At 40.5% G+C, this 15154-nt stretch overlaps 1 protein-coding gene across 1 annotated transcript; it reads left to right on the plus strand.

The window, feature by feature from the left end:
- Positions 1-518: 518 nt before the first annotated feature.
- Positions 519-6380, plus strand: glula (glutamate-ammonia ligase (glutamine synthase) a). Its single transcript, XM_054768913.1, has 7 exons — positions 519-681; positions 1312-1499; positions 1562-1723; positions 2518-2664; positions 2735-2862; positions 2940-3139; positions 4266-6380. The coding sequence occupies exons 2-7, from the start codon at positions 1334-1336 to the stop codon at positions 4576-4578; spliced, it is 1116 nt and encodes a 371-aa protein (XP_054624888.1). The 5' UTR covers positions 519-681; positions 1312-1333; the 3' UTR covers positions 4579-6380.
- The last annotated feature ends 8774 nt before the right edge of the window (positions 6381-15154 follow it).

Raw genomic sequence — 15154 nt, forward strand, 5'->3', positions numbered from 1 at the left:
TTCAGCTAAACGGCACTAAATATGAACGTGTCTAATAACAGCTGCTGCAAAGTTGTGTGCTCTCTCCATATGCAACATATAAGTTCCACATGATGTGCTGACATGGAAATCCATACCAACCACTAAGTCTTTTTTTCAGGACGGAATTACATAACCTCTCCCATTCAAACCAGTAATGGTGCAGTTACAGGGTTCTACCGCGTGGTGGCGTCGTGAGCGAGACTAGCCGTTTTGTCCAAGTCTAGCGGATGTTGGGTTCCCTTGTCTTGGTCCTTACATCGCCGCTTCCTTCAAAGACGACATAAAAACAAACCGATCGATTCAGCTTCTTAGACTCCATTGTGGTGTGTGTGTGTGTGTGTGTGTGTGGAGTGGTGGGGGAGGGGTGTTGGGGTGAAAGGAAGAAGAACACGATGTTAGCACGAGGCGAAACTGCTTCTAAGCATGGGCAGGTACTTGCCGCACTCTGACCAATGAACGACCAGTACGATCCTTCGGTCACTGCAGCTACGGTGCTTCTGACCAATCAGAGACACTCTGACCCGAACGCTTCCGTATAAATATGGTGGTTCTAGGCGCTTCGGTACCGGAGAATGGTAGAGGTACTAACGGCACATCACAAGACGGTACATTGGACCCGGCAGTCCTTTAGTTTTTATTTCAATTTCCTCGTTTCGCCAGGTAATATTTCCACTTATTTTCTTCCATGTCGCTCGTTCTACCATACGTTTATTTTTTTAACTTCTGCACCAGCATTTATTGTGATTTTTAACTCCTGTACATAAATATTTTTTTTTATTTTGCAATTTCTACATGTATGCGTCAACATTTACTCAATTTTACTTGTTAGTAACGTTTGAGAGACTGTTGTGGCTAAAGTGGACATGTCGAGGAAGCTAATACAGTATTGGTGATGTAATAATTATTCACTCAGGCGTTCAACTTGTGTAACCATGGCTACAGCTACACCGCTGCCAATAGGATGTAACTGCGACTTTTGTGTGTGTTTTGTTTTGGGGGGTTTTTTGTCATTATCGTTTATCAATTCCTTGTGCCACCATTTGGGCGCCAGCCTCTATTAAAGACAAATAATCACAACGAAGGAGACGTTTATCTTCTTAAATCTTAAAATGTGCTTCATAACGCTTTCATTTACACTGTAATTGACAAGTTTTCATAATTCCCAGCGTCGTTGTGTGCTGATAATGTCTTGGTTTTCTAGAAGAGGGAACAATGGTGCCCTTTTTTATTTTTTGCGCCCCCTAGCGTCACTATCGTCTTATACCTACTGTCTCCTCATCTTGTGTACAGGTGTGTTATAGTAGGAAATAAGATGGCCACGTCTGCCAGTGCCAGCTTGAGCAAAGTCATCAAGCAGCAGTACCTCGAGCTTCCCCAGGGGGATAAAGTCCAAGCCATGTACATCTGGGTCGACGGAACCGGTGAGGGGCTGCGGTGTAAAACCAGGACCTTGGATTCTGAGCCCAAAAGCATTGAAGGTAAATGGCAAATAATCTTAGTTTGTCTTGCAACTTATTAATTTTTAATTTTTATTTTTAAGAACTCCCTGAATGGAACTTTGATGGGTCCAGCACTTACCAAGCTGAAGGCTCCAACAGTGACATGTATCTCATCCCTGCTGCCATGTTTCGTGACCCCTTCCGCAAAGACCCAAACAAGCTGGTCCTTTGTGAAGTATTCAAGTACAACCGCATGCCTGCAGGTACCACCAGATTTACATATTAAAATTGTACAAATATTTTTTTAACCAAATAAAGTCAATGTGATTGCATAAATATTAATGCTTAACTAACCTGTGAGTGCAAACCACATATTCAAAGCTAAACCGTGATAGCAAAAGCGCTGGTACTTCAATAGCAAAAGTTTTTGAAGACCTTTTGATCAGGCTTGTCCTAACTTTTCGCTGCATACAGAACTGAATGATGCGGGGGGGGGCCACTTCAATATATTTTGAGCATTGAAGATGTTAAAACCAATCCTGTATCAATCCAACCCAATCAGTATATGCTAAGATATCAGAACAGCTGTGTGTTATTTGTTAAACCAAATTGGCAAATAAATAAATAATAATTCATTAACTGAATTAATTTTTCTAATGCTGAGGGCCAATAAAATGAGCTGTGGGCTGAAAATGGCCCCTGGGCCACGCTTTGGGCACAATCTACACAATATAGGTCCAGCTGACCTGAAAGTGACCTCTTCCCTGCTTTAAGCAGATGGTCAGGCAGATGTCATGTCTCAGGCCTGCACGTGTGAACAGCTAGGGTGTTAATGTTTGTTCTATAGTAGCATACGCTGTCATTACCAGGGGCATGCTCAGACAAATGCACTAATTGCACACATGCAGACATCCGTAGGCATAACTGAGGCTTATGTGCGCAACGTGTCAATATCCCAGCCATTATTCTGACAGTACATGGGGGGGAGAAATAAGCATGATATGGATGTTTTGCAACAAATGCCCTAATTGTTTCTTACATGGTTGAATTTGAGCAGAAACCAACCTCCGAATCACTTGCAATAAGGTGATGAAGATGATAGAAGACCAAGTTCCCTGGTTTGGCATGGAGCAGGAGTACACCATCCTGGGAACGGATGGACACCCCTTTGGCTGGCCGTCAAATGGATTCCCGGGACCTCAAGGTGAGACACTAGGAAATGTTGTAGTTAAATATGAATAGAACATGAATATAATTTGTAAATGAATTCTCAGGTCCATACTACTGTGGTGTGGGTGCGGACAAAGCCTATGGAAGAGATATCGTGGAGGCTCATTATAGAGCTTGTCTCTATGCTGGGGTTCATATTTGTGGCACTAATGCTGAAGTGATGCCAGCCCAGGTAAGCAAACTATCATCTTTATGTTGCACGTCTTCATACCGTGATTTCATGTTTCAGTAAATTATGGTGTGCTCTAGTGGGAGTTCCAGGTTGGCCCGTGTGAAGGGATCAACATGGGCGATCACCTGTGGGTGGCTCGCTTCATCCTCCACAGAGTCTGTGAAGACTTCGGGGTCATTGCCTCTTTTGACCCCAAGCCGATCCCTGGCAACTGGAACGGTGCCGGCTGCCACACAAACTTCAGCACAAAGGAGATGAGAGAGGACGGTGGACTAAAGTGAGTTTGCAATGCATAAAGACAGCTTCATTCTGCATCATTTAGCAGGCATTTGTTTTTAAAATAACATTAACACCTTCACTATCAGACTCAAAGCTCATCTGTTCAAAATTGCATACTCACTTTGACCTGCCAATGTTGTTTTTAGAACGGCGCTTATAAGTTTAAAATTATGTCGTCCCAAAAAGGAGTTAGAAGAGGTACAATTTTGTAAATTCTAGTAGTAGACAATAGAATGTACAAAAGCAATATGCAGAACAATAGCATTTTAGGTCAAATACCCTTGAAATCTAACTGACCTATATTTAGCATTGTAGTTATGCTACATTAGAATAAACTGGGAAATATCTGATCTCACATTAGGTAAGTGCTTCGAAATGTTTTACTGTCTTACTTGCAAAGAGACTCATAATCATAAAATGATATAATCCATTTGTATTGGTTATACCTGGCATTGTCATTTAACAAATAGTTTTACAAGGCGATTGGTGTGTAGATGTATTCATGTAAATGATCCATTATAGCTGAGACGTAATTACCTGAAATCATAAACGGGAGATGACAGTAATTGAATAATGGCTTGTGTTTTTTGTTTGTTTTTCAGCTAATGATTTGGCATGCGTGAGAAAGTGTAAGGAAAAATCTAGCTCTTTGACCACATCTTCTTAGTGTATTGTACAACATGGCAGCGCCAGAACCAATTTTGTAAAAACTAAGGCACAAACTGCTCAGTCTGCGTTAATACTGCTGATGAGGTCATTGTAAACAGGATGACAAGTGTGGCATGCATGAGTTTCACACTGACAGCTAAGTAGTGCAATCGACATTTTAAAGCACATGCACAGGGAGATAAAGCTGTTGGATGCTGACCACTCATAAATGGAAATGCTTCCATATTCCAGGCACAGCTATTAACTTTTTATTTATTTTTTTGGGGGGGGGGAACCGGCACTAGATACCCCAGTGGTTATTTGCGTTTGTAGACCACACACCCAGCAACTTGATGGTTAATTGTATAGAGGTGTTTACTGTATCTCCGTAGTACTTGGACCATAAGTTCTAAGAACAATATTTACCATTTGTGAGCAGCCTCAAATGAATTGTTACAAACTTTGTCTTCCTCCAGAGCCATTGAGGACTCTATTGAGAAGCTGGGCAGGAGGCACCGCTATCACATCCGTGCCTACGATCCCAAAGGGGGTCTTGACAACGCCCGGCGCCTCACAGGCCACCATGAAACCTCTAACATCAACGAGTTCTCGGCAGGCGTGGCAAACCGCGGCGCCAGCATCCGGATCCCTCGCAACGTGGGCCAGGAGAAGAAGGGCTACTTCGAGGACCGCCGCCCGTCAGCCAACTGCGACCCTTATGCCGTCACGGAGGCGCTCATTCGTACCTGTTTGCTGAGTGAGGAGGGTGATGAACCTGTGGATTACTGAAGGCACCACTCATGGATTGACGACCCCCCCCGATCTTTTCTTTTAAATAGTACTGTACTTACCCACCCACCCATACACCCACTGAAACGGTTTAACTTGCATTTTAAATGGCTTAAAGTTGGCTGGTCGACTTAAAACGATTAATTTGTCTTTTCTAGTTCCTTTGGTCTTGGCAGGGTACCTTCCCCTTGTCTTTAGAAGGGATTGGCTTTTGTAGCTGTTTTCTAGCCATGTCAGACCCCACTCACATCCCCTCAATCATCCTAAATGAACTGAAGAACATGGACACTGCAGCATAAAGCTGCTAAGACTGGACAGCATGTACAAATTAATAAATCATTAGTTGATGTGTCGCTAATTGACCATGTTGACCTGCCTTTTTCAACTACCCTGGTTACTAACTGTTTGATTTTTATGATGAAGTGTATTTTAAATGGCAACGTTTGTCTTCAGACACACTGGGTCAACTGTGTTGGTAGACTATACGTAGATGTCTATGATGTTCAAATGTGGTGGATCTGTCCATAATGCCATTTGTAGATTTTCCTCAAGGAGTTTTATCCTTTTTGTTAGTGTACTCAATTTGGGAAATTTTCACGTTTACTGAACCTGGGTTTTTCTTGATACATTTAAAACTTATTTTTATCACATTGCTGTGTTGTTCGTGACTTTTAGTCATTACATGAGCCGTTAATGAAGTCAAGCCTTTTGCCGAACATTAAGATTATCTGGTGAGCGTCTACACAATTAATCATGCTCCCCTTTTGCATCACACTAACAGCTGACTCAAAGATCAACATGAGATCAGCGCACAACGTTTGTTAAACACATGATCAATAGTTATAGTGCACACAGCCCGTAACCTTTATTCTCTTTGTCAAGTTGTAAGTGTTAAGTCAATAAATCAGGTTGTATCTTAGTTGTGTGCAAGCAGCAGCTGCTAAAACTTAACCTGGAACATTTTGTGTCTTTAAGTCTGACCAAATATCAAGCTTTCTTTTGAACTACACTATTAACATGAATGTGGGCAGTAGAAAAGAGGGTTTTGCCTAAGGATCATACAGGAATGCTAGTTTATGTTCAACATTTACAGTAAATGACTGTAGCAATGACCGTTACATATTATAGCATAAACTCGCAGTAGGTTTTGCAGATTTATTTTCAGTTCCAAAAATGACCAGCCCGCAGTAGTAATCCTCCACCAGTTTGGTGCTTGACTTGAGAGGAACTCATCAACCCATGCAAAATGTTCTTTTATCAACACTAGTTAAAGATCTATGAGACAGAACCTCTTGGCTGGTTTTAAGGACCAACTGCCAAATATGGTTGCCTAAAAGTTTCTCTGTTCTCAGAGATCCTCTGCAACAGGGGAGCTATGGTGTTTTTAGGAATTTTAAACACTAGCCAGATGTCAGAGATCCTTAATATGACAGGAGTGCTCTGGTTTTTACGGACCTACTGCAAAAACATACGTAAGCTGTTTTTGAAAACACAAGGTGCTCTCCTGGGTTTAGGAATCTACTACATGAACGCTAGTCAGACGTCAAAGACCTCAATATGACAGGAGCACTTTGGTGTTTTTAAGGACCTACAGCATAAACGCTAGTAAGATGTCAAAGATTTTCACTATGTTTTAAGGACCAACTGTAGAAAGGCTTGTCAAAGTTCCTGTATATAACGGGAGTGCTTTTTGAAATGAAGGGCCAGTCTGATGCCATTCATGGCCGGTAGGCTGCCAGTTGAATATGTTCACACTACAGTAGACCATCAGTGACCCAATAATAAACATTATTTTTATATTATGGATTGTTTGAAATTTTTCCAGTGTGGGTCGGGGAGAGTGAAGTTCTATCCTAGCCTTTTCGTCTGCAATGTGACCATTTTAGGCACAGTCAGTCGAGTATTTGTGGCTGCCATAGTGTTAAATGGAAACATACATAAGCATATTTGTTTTGACTGTTTTCTCAGTGGCCACGTGTGACAGCTAAGCAGTATTGTTAGGCACAGTTATGAACATCATAGAAGTCACAACTGCACAGACATAAACTCTTTGCCAAAAGGTGAACCAGGAGTCACACAGAAAACAACAACTCACAGTACAAAAACATTTATTTCTATAGGACTCTGTCTCCTTTTTGGGGGGAGGGCTGCAAAGCTTGCCTTGAGACCTTTCCCCTACATCCCAACCAGACACTTGCGAGCTCCCCGATTGGTCTACCAGAAGCAAGTTGACCAATCACCTATAGGAAGGCAGATTTAGTGCTCTTTACTAAGGATGTTGGCTGGCGAGGAGCCAACACGTGTCTCACTTTGTTGTGTTCTTTTCCCCTCCCTTAAATTAAACTTCCCTGTCATTTAAAATTGTTTTTTTTGCACACTGACCCCAGATTCTGGGAGTTACCGTTTAACTTCAAGGAAACAGAGCGTGAGACAGAACACAAAGTACGAAGAAACAGGAAGAGTTGTGTATTGAGGATGGAATTCTGACAACTAGTCGAGTTAAACAAATATGGATTCTATCAATATTCTATCAATAAAAATTTAAAATAAAAATTTTTTCAATTTAAAAAAAAAGAACATCATACCATCAGTAAAATATAGTGGTGGTAGTGTGATGGTCTGGGGCTGTTTTGCTGCTTCAGGACCTGGAAGACTTGCTGTGATAAATGGAACAATGAATTCTGCTGTCTACAAAAAAATCCTGAAGGAGAATGTCCAGCCATCTGTTTGTGACCTCAAGCTGAAACCAACTTGGGTTCTGGAGCAGGACAATGATCCAAAACACACCAGCAAGTCCACCTCTGAATGGCTGACGAAAAACAAAATGAAGACTTTGGAATGGCCTAGTCAAGGTCCTGACATGAATCCTATTGAGATGCTGTGGAATGACATTAAAAAAACGCTTCATGCTGGAAAACCCCCCAATTTGGCTGAATTACAACAATTCTGCAAAGATGAGTGGGCCAAAATTCCTGCACAGCTGTAAGAGACTCATTGCAAGTTATCACAAACGCTTGATTGCATTTTTCCCAACCATTTTAGGGGACAATCACTTTTTCACACACGGCCATGTAGGTTTGGATGTTTCTTCTCTTTGTGTTCAGGTGTGTTGTCATTGACTAATGTTTGAATTTGTTTGATGATCTAAAACAATCTAAAACAAGTGTGACAAACCTGCAAAAAAACAACAAATCAGGAAGGGGGCAAACACTTTCACACCACTGTGTGTATGTATATGTATATATATATATATATATATATACATATATACTGTATATACGTGACCTCTTTGGTTAAGCAATCTATCATAATGTTGATAATCAGTGATGACTAGGGGTGTAATGGTACATGTATTCGTAATCTCATATTTTGGTAGAGAACGTTTGGTTTGGTACAAAGTCATACCAATTTCCTACATGGTACACAGAGAGACAGGAAGTGTGCCTTGCTTCACGAGTCTACTCCCTTAACAAATACATTGCAGCCCAAGTCATGGCTAGCAATAATGCCAGAAGTCAGAGCTTGAAAGAGCTTGTTTGTTTTTTTTAGAATCACCTGCTAGCAGCAGTTTACCTGCAACCAGTTTGCAGTTTCTACTGTATGTTCCATTTGAAGCTAGCACACAGTTACACTCCTAGTGATGACGCATATGGTGATGCAGGAGTCTCACAGCTTTGAATGCAAGTCTGCTTGCTTGACTAGAAAGTTGTAAAATGTAATGTGAGACACGTGCATCCACTTCTGCAGAAGGACAAGGAAAAAAAACGCCTACAAAAATCATGTGGTCGCGTAAATCACAGACCCTCACAACGGCTGCATTTAGCTGCAGGAAGGGAGTCTGATGCTGTGTGTCTGTGCGTATTTGTGTGTGTCTGTGCATGTGTTTGTAATATAGGTCACATTTCAGGGGCTCACTTCCATGAGAAGCCCCCAAGATTTAAATCCTAACATTTTTTAGTGAACGTGTGCTCATTAAACTGAAAGTATTGTACGTCCTATAAAGGTTTTGGAAAAAAAACCACTACAATTACAATTTAAAGTTTTTGGATTGAAAAACACTGCGATTGGCTGGCGACCAGTCCAGGGTGTACCCCGCCTGTCGCCCGAAGTCAGCTGGGATAGGCTCCAGCATACCCCGCGACCCTAATAAGGAGAAGCGGCATACAAGATGGATGGATGGATATTCCGAAACAAACCCTTACCACTTCGAAAAATCATCAACATCTACAATTGCTACATTTTGTTTGTCAGTACTCTGCGTGTCAATGAGCCTCTAGCAAGACACACCACAAGTTGAGCTGCTTTTCACAGACGAGAACTAATGTGGACAATGGCAGAATGAACCCTTCAAAATCAGTTGGATCCCTTATAGATTTTTGGTCCAAATATATATGTATATATTTATTGTATGTATTTTATTTTCTCAGAAAATAGGCCATTTATTCTGCAGGAAACATCTCATTCACCCGAAGTCGGTAATAACCTATAAATATGTATAATATAGGTAAAATGTACCACTGTTAAAAAAAAGTCCACAATATTTACATGTTTTTATGCTTCGCTGTTGTTTCGCACTTTGTTCAACAGTCCTTGAACACACCATAGTTGCTGTCAGATGCAAAACTTACATATAACTTGTACACCATGACTCTGATTCCATCTATTCATTGAGCATCTTACATTAGCATTCATCAGTGGTGACTACTCATACATTTTAACTTAAAACATAATATAACATAAAGCTTTGGACGGATGAAACCAGGGTTAATTTGTACCAGAATGAGAAAAGAAAAGAACAGGTCACGATACAAAGCATACAACAGCATGTGTCAAACATGGATACAAAAATGGGGTGCAACATTACGCCATGTTCCCAAAAGGGAGACTTTAACAAAGGAAGAAGGTTTTGAAGATCTGGCTTCTTCTTGTCATGACTCCTGCTAGCCAAAGGCTGGACTACTCTGTATTTGTTTATAAAGTAGATGTGAAGCAGTTACATTTCCTGTCCCTCACCTACGCCTCTGTACCGCACCAAATGATCCAAACTGAAAAATCTGACTATGAATACGTTCCGATTAATTACGAGTTTAATTACACTCCTATTGTCTATGGACTGGTACCATGGTGGGTCTGTTTAATAACATATTTTTTACACTTTGGATTAGCTGGCTCTCACACAAGGTGCAGTGCTGCAGGATATGAAGTCATTTAATTAAATGAAGGCCAACATACATTATTTAGAGTAGTTTTTTTTTCCAGCTGGAGGAAAACAGAACTTTAAATAGTAGCAGGAGCGTGGGAACCCCTAAAGTAGAGTTCAGACAACATTTTCTGAAAAAAATACACCTATCAAGTCACAATAAAGAGAACAGAAAAATGATTTTTTTTGCCACAGAAAAGGAAAGCAGCACTCTGACATGTATGTTCTGGCTGCTCGTGTTGTTAGGCGAACAGACTCACCTCCCAGGTTAAATTCATTCTGATAAAGTACACATTCTTTAATGTTGGCAGGTTTTTTTTACTTCCTTTTACACTTTGCTGACAGTTAAAAATGTTAATAAAGGTTGGTGACAGTTTGACACTAGAACAGATTATTTTTATCAACTAAAGAGAGAATTTTGATGCTGGCTTATGTCTACGGTATGTGAGCAATAATGACGTTTTCATTTGCTTGCAGTGCTTGCAGGCCTTCCGTCCTTGAGGCAAACAGGGACACCATGTTCCCCATGTTTTTATCTACATATGGATAAAACGCCGTGGTTGTTTTCAAGGCAGGTTTTCTTCAATGCAGCCACAATCGCTTATCATTATGACACTTAGATTGTCTGCCATATTGCTGCAATCTGTGGAAAAAATCCCAATCCTCGCCTTCCCTCCAGTGCTTCCAAGCCTTCCAGTTTACATGCAGAATCTGCACCGCGCTTGGCCTCGGCCTGGGAAAGCTCAAAAGATCGGGGGAGACACTGCACAAAGGATGGAGAAGGATGCTGCTCTGTTGCTATGACAACCACCAGAATGTACAGGCTGGATCCTGGTTGTGCTTGTGGGAGTGCAGCGAGGGAGGGAAGGAGGGGAGGGGTGCGTTGCATCTATGTTATGTAAGGAGAGAGGGGGGGGGAGGAAAAACGGGGTCTCATAAATGGAACTGCACAATAGCCCCGTTGGCCAAACACAGTGTTAAGATGCTAGTCAGCTATCATGAACACACATATCGTGATATAAAACAAGCAGCTTTTGACACGTGTGCATTTTTCAGAAATGTAACAGACATACTGTATATAGGGAACACATGCAATCATGACTTTTAGCTCATAGTGGTGTCGTCGCATCCACACGGTGCGGTCGTCCTCTATCAAAGTGTGTTGTTGTTGTGTAACGCATCCTACTAGTTCCAACCAGTCCTGCTCTTTAAAGTGCAATGTGCAATAGGAACTCTCGCTTTGAAAGGCACGGAGAGGGGGCATATTTTGAGCCCGTGTGACGAGAAAACATGCTTACTTTGGACTGCAGAAACAAGAAATGGAGAGGAAATGCTTCCAGAGAAGTTGTCAAGGATAGATGCACCAAGACATTTTGACTGCAAAGACAATCATACCTAATTTTGACTACAAACATGCCTGAGAATGATGATGTCGTTGTATTCTAAGGGCATTGAATCGGTCGCAACTGGATTGTTCAGTCTGCTGAGATTGGCCTGATGCTGCATCCCGTGCATACCTGCGGCGTCATTGGCCACGCCGTCACGTATGACACAGTGACACACTTTTCCAGTGGAGCTCTACGCCACACACACACACACACACACACACACACACAGTCTAGCTTTGTTTGGTGTACCTGCACACAGCAGAGAGTCAGCACACATTTGCATTTGAGTGAGAGGAAGCAACGTTAGCTGAAAGGTTGTGAATGGGCCTAGTCATGTAATGAAGGCATATATTTTTATTCCTTTATTTCTTTTTATTATTATTATTTTACTTCTTACTGCTAGAGAATAGGTACAAAGTGGTGTGTGCATGTTTTAAAATATTTTGTAAAACATTTTTTTTTAGCACTTGGAAAATGTTGCTTCTTCTACGTCTTCTTCTTCTTCTTCTTCTCATTATTGTTATTATTATTGTTATTATCATCATCATCATCACTGAAATATGTGGAAATTCAACATTTCACCCTGGACAATTATTGGAGTAAATTATCAGCACTTTTTACATTTTTAATTTAAAATAAATATTATACTATATATAAATGTTTTATTATATTAAGTACTTACTCTGCATATTCTGCATATATATATATTTTTTACCATTATCATTCATTGAAATATGCAGAAATGTAATATTTCACACAATTATGGAGGAAATTACAAGAACTTTACACTTTTTCATTTGATTGTCAAACAATAAATATTATTATTATTATACACTATTATATGCTAAATACAAAGTGTTTAGCATATTAATTACTATTATTATTTGATTACCTTTTACGACTTTAAGATTGGTAGTTTAAAAAAAGCAAAGTGCACTACAAATGTATTCATTGTAAGTACAACACGGTCACACTTAAAGTGCTGAGTTGTTGTTTTTTTAATTAGCATATTTGCCAAAAAACCTGCTCTATTTTTGTATTTGACCTACTTTGTGGACTCCCACCGCTGCCTACTAAGTTCACATACACTCACATGGAGCTTTGACCATGCCGTGCACGAAAAAGTGCTGAGTTCACACACGCTCGGGCTCTACTTCAGCTTCGTTCAGACTTGACTTGAAAAACTGTTGGCGGTCAAAGGTCGAATACCAGATCTCCTGCAGCTAGACATCCAACCCCCTCTTTCTCGACAGCGCCCCCCCAAGACATGGCCTCATCAGCACTTTAACTGATTTATGGGCAGAACAATGGAGTCCCTGCGCACTGTCACACTCTCACGAGTCTGATTTTGTCGCCATGTAGCAACAAATGTCATGTTTAGCTGTAAATGTCGTCCTGTCCTGTGACTTTCACAAGAGGACCAAAACTGAACATTTCAGGGAAAACTTATACAAGTACATGCAAATGAAATGCAGGGAACTTTATTATTTAAGAATGGGAGAACACACCAACAGCATTGCATACAAGCATGAATTTCAAAATGTAAGTTTTCAAAGCCATAGCCAAGGGATCGACACAGGAGCTTTATAAACGCCTGCATATCAGCGGGCACCAGTTAGCCCCGAAGCACCACATGAGTCGCCCGCCACCCTGTTCTAAAAATAGCAAATAAAACATAAAAAAATGGCTGCATCAAATTTTTTGGGGGTTGCTATTCTTGTTTAAATCACACTTACATGTAAACGGAAATGACAATAAATATAAAAAACACTTTAAAAAATGTTTAATACACTGAAAATGCACTCTGACCTAGTGTAGTTCAAAGGTCAGTATTGTGAGCATGACAAAAACATAGCGTTTGTGGAGACATCCAAAAATGGTGGAAACAGCGGAAATAAGGAGATGACTGACCCCCAAAAAGAAAGAAAACATCATTTTCACCATGAATGGGAGGTAGTTTGGGAATGGGAAGTTTTTTTTTTATTTTGAGAGACAAATCACATGATTACATGATTTATTGTTTGTACAAACACGGTGCAAAGTACTTCATGATTTGTGAAAAAATGCTCGTGGCTAGTGAAAATGGGACATTGGGATTTCCGAAGTGATCATTTGAAAATATTCAATTTGAAAAACCCTCGCACTTAGAGAAAATATAGAAATAAATTGTTGCATATTGATCTGTTTCTTTTCTAATTTAATCATTGCTGATATTTATTGGTGAGAAATTAACATGATCGGTGTCCTCCCAAGGATGAATATCATTCATTATTAATAACAACTTATAGTTAAAGGTAAATTGAGCAAATTGTCTGTTTCCGAAGTGTGTAACAAAGTGGTAGCCTTTCGCAATAATACCCAAGTACCCAGGAAGTAGCTCTCGGTTTCAAAAAGGTCGGTGACCCCTGCTTTAGGACAACGACGCCTCCCTGAGATGAGTCAGCATTTGCAGCCATCCTTGCTGCCCTGGTAGCATTAGTCAGAGCAGCACACACCCTCTCAAAATAAAAAGTTCAATGACGTCACGCCGCTTGACGCACTGTGTACACTGTGAGTCAAAACCTTTTGTCTGAATTGCAACAAGCTGCGAGAAAATTTTTCTACGAACATGCTTTTCTGTCCCATTTGCCGTGAAAGTGCTCATGACACCAAAACGGTTTGAAAAAAACAATAACAAAATGAAAGTGGTCACTTAATAAAACATTTTGTCATCCTGCTGTCATAGATAAAGAAACAACTATGAAATACGAGTGAAATGAAATGGTGATTTTGGTGAGTTTCCTGAATCGAAGCCATCTTGGTTGTGGTGTCACGACCAGAAAACATTCCGGGAACCAGATTCAAACACACGCAGCCATGAGCTCACAGCAAAGCCAAGAATGTGACATATTCACAACAACAACACAACAACAACATTCACTGATAATGTGTTGTGATAACTATGATATAACACACACATACACTGGCCACAAGTTTGTTTTAGTTTTGTTTGTCAGTAAGTGACACACACAACTGAAAATAAAAGACCAGTAAGCAGCAATCGCTGCTTATTTAGGCTTGGAATGAAACCCCATACTATTATTCTAACATTCCTTGAATAGATCTCGTGAAAAAAATGTGCTTGCAATTGTCATGTCGAGAACACTTGCGCGTGACACCAGCAACCAGGTGCAACCCAGCCATGAACGCACGAGAAGAAAGTGACATATTCATAACAATAATAACATTCACTAATGTTGTGTTGTGAGGAGTATTGTATGTTTTACTGGCAGTGATAGCCAATACAGATACCACATTAGCAGCCAGGCTAGCACGTCAGTTAGGAATTAGCCCTGCATTAGCCGCCATGAACCCTAGGCTAGCTACTATGGAGCATATTAGCAGAAGAAATGTGGTTTGTCTCACAGCCACCTTGGCACGCTTTTCCACGGCTGAGCGTCTTGTGGGTTTTTGACATTTTATTTCCATCTGCGGGTTAGTAGTGAAGCATTTGACCCACCACATTTGCCAATCATCTGACGAGGTGAATAGTGTCTTTTTAAAATGTGAACAAGCTAACTTGTCTCCTCGAGTATTCCAGCAAAAGCTTTCAACACAACGAATGGGGCATAATATAAAAAAAAAAAAAGTATAACAAACAACAGAAATTCACAGAGAACTGGAGCAGAACAACAGGGAATGTGTTGGGCTTTAGACATCACTTGCTCCTCCTCCTCCAGTTCCGGAAGAAGTGACAAAAATTGAAAAAAAGACACATCTAACACAGATATTATGCCTTTCAATGTTATTTTTCATGGTGGAAATAACAAGATAACATTTGTTTTGCTGTCACAAGCACTTTAAAAGGTCCCCGATTATGCAACGTCACTTAATGATGTTCTAACAGTAATATGTGACCAAAGAGGCTATTTATGAGCACAAAACGTGAGAAAAATCTTTCGTCTCCCACCCTTGCTTGAGCCACTTATGAAAGAATAGGCGCTCAAAC

Source organism: Dunckerocampus dactyliophorus, chromosome 2, assembly GCF_027744805.1.
Source record: "Dunckerocampus dactyliophorus isolate RoL2022-P2 chromosome 2, RoL_Ddac_1.1, whole genome shotgun sequence".
NCBI classification, from domain to species: Eukaryota; Metazoa; Chordata; class Actinopteri; order Syngnathiformes; family Syngnathidae; genus Dunckerocampus; species Dunckerocampus dactyliophorus.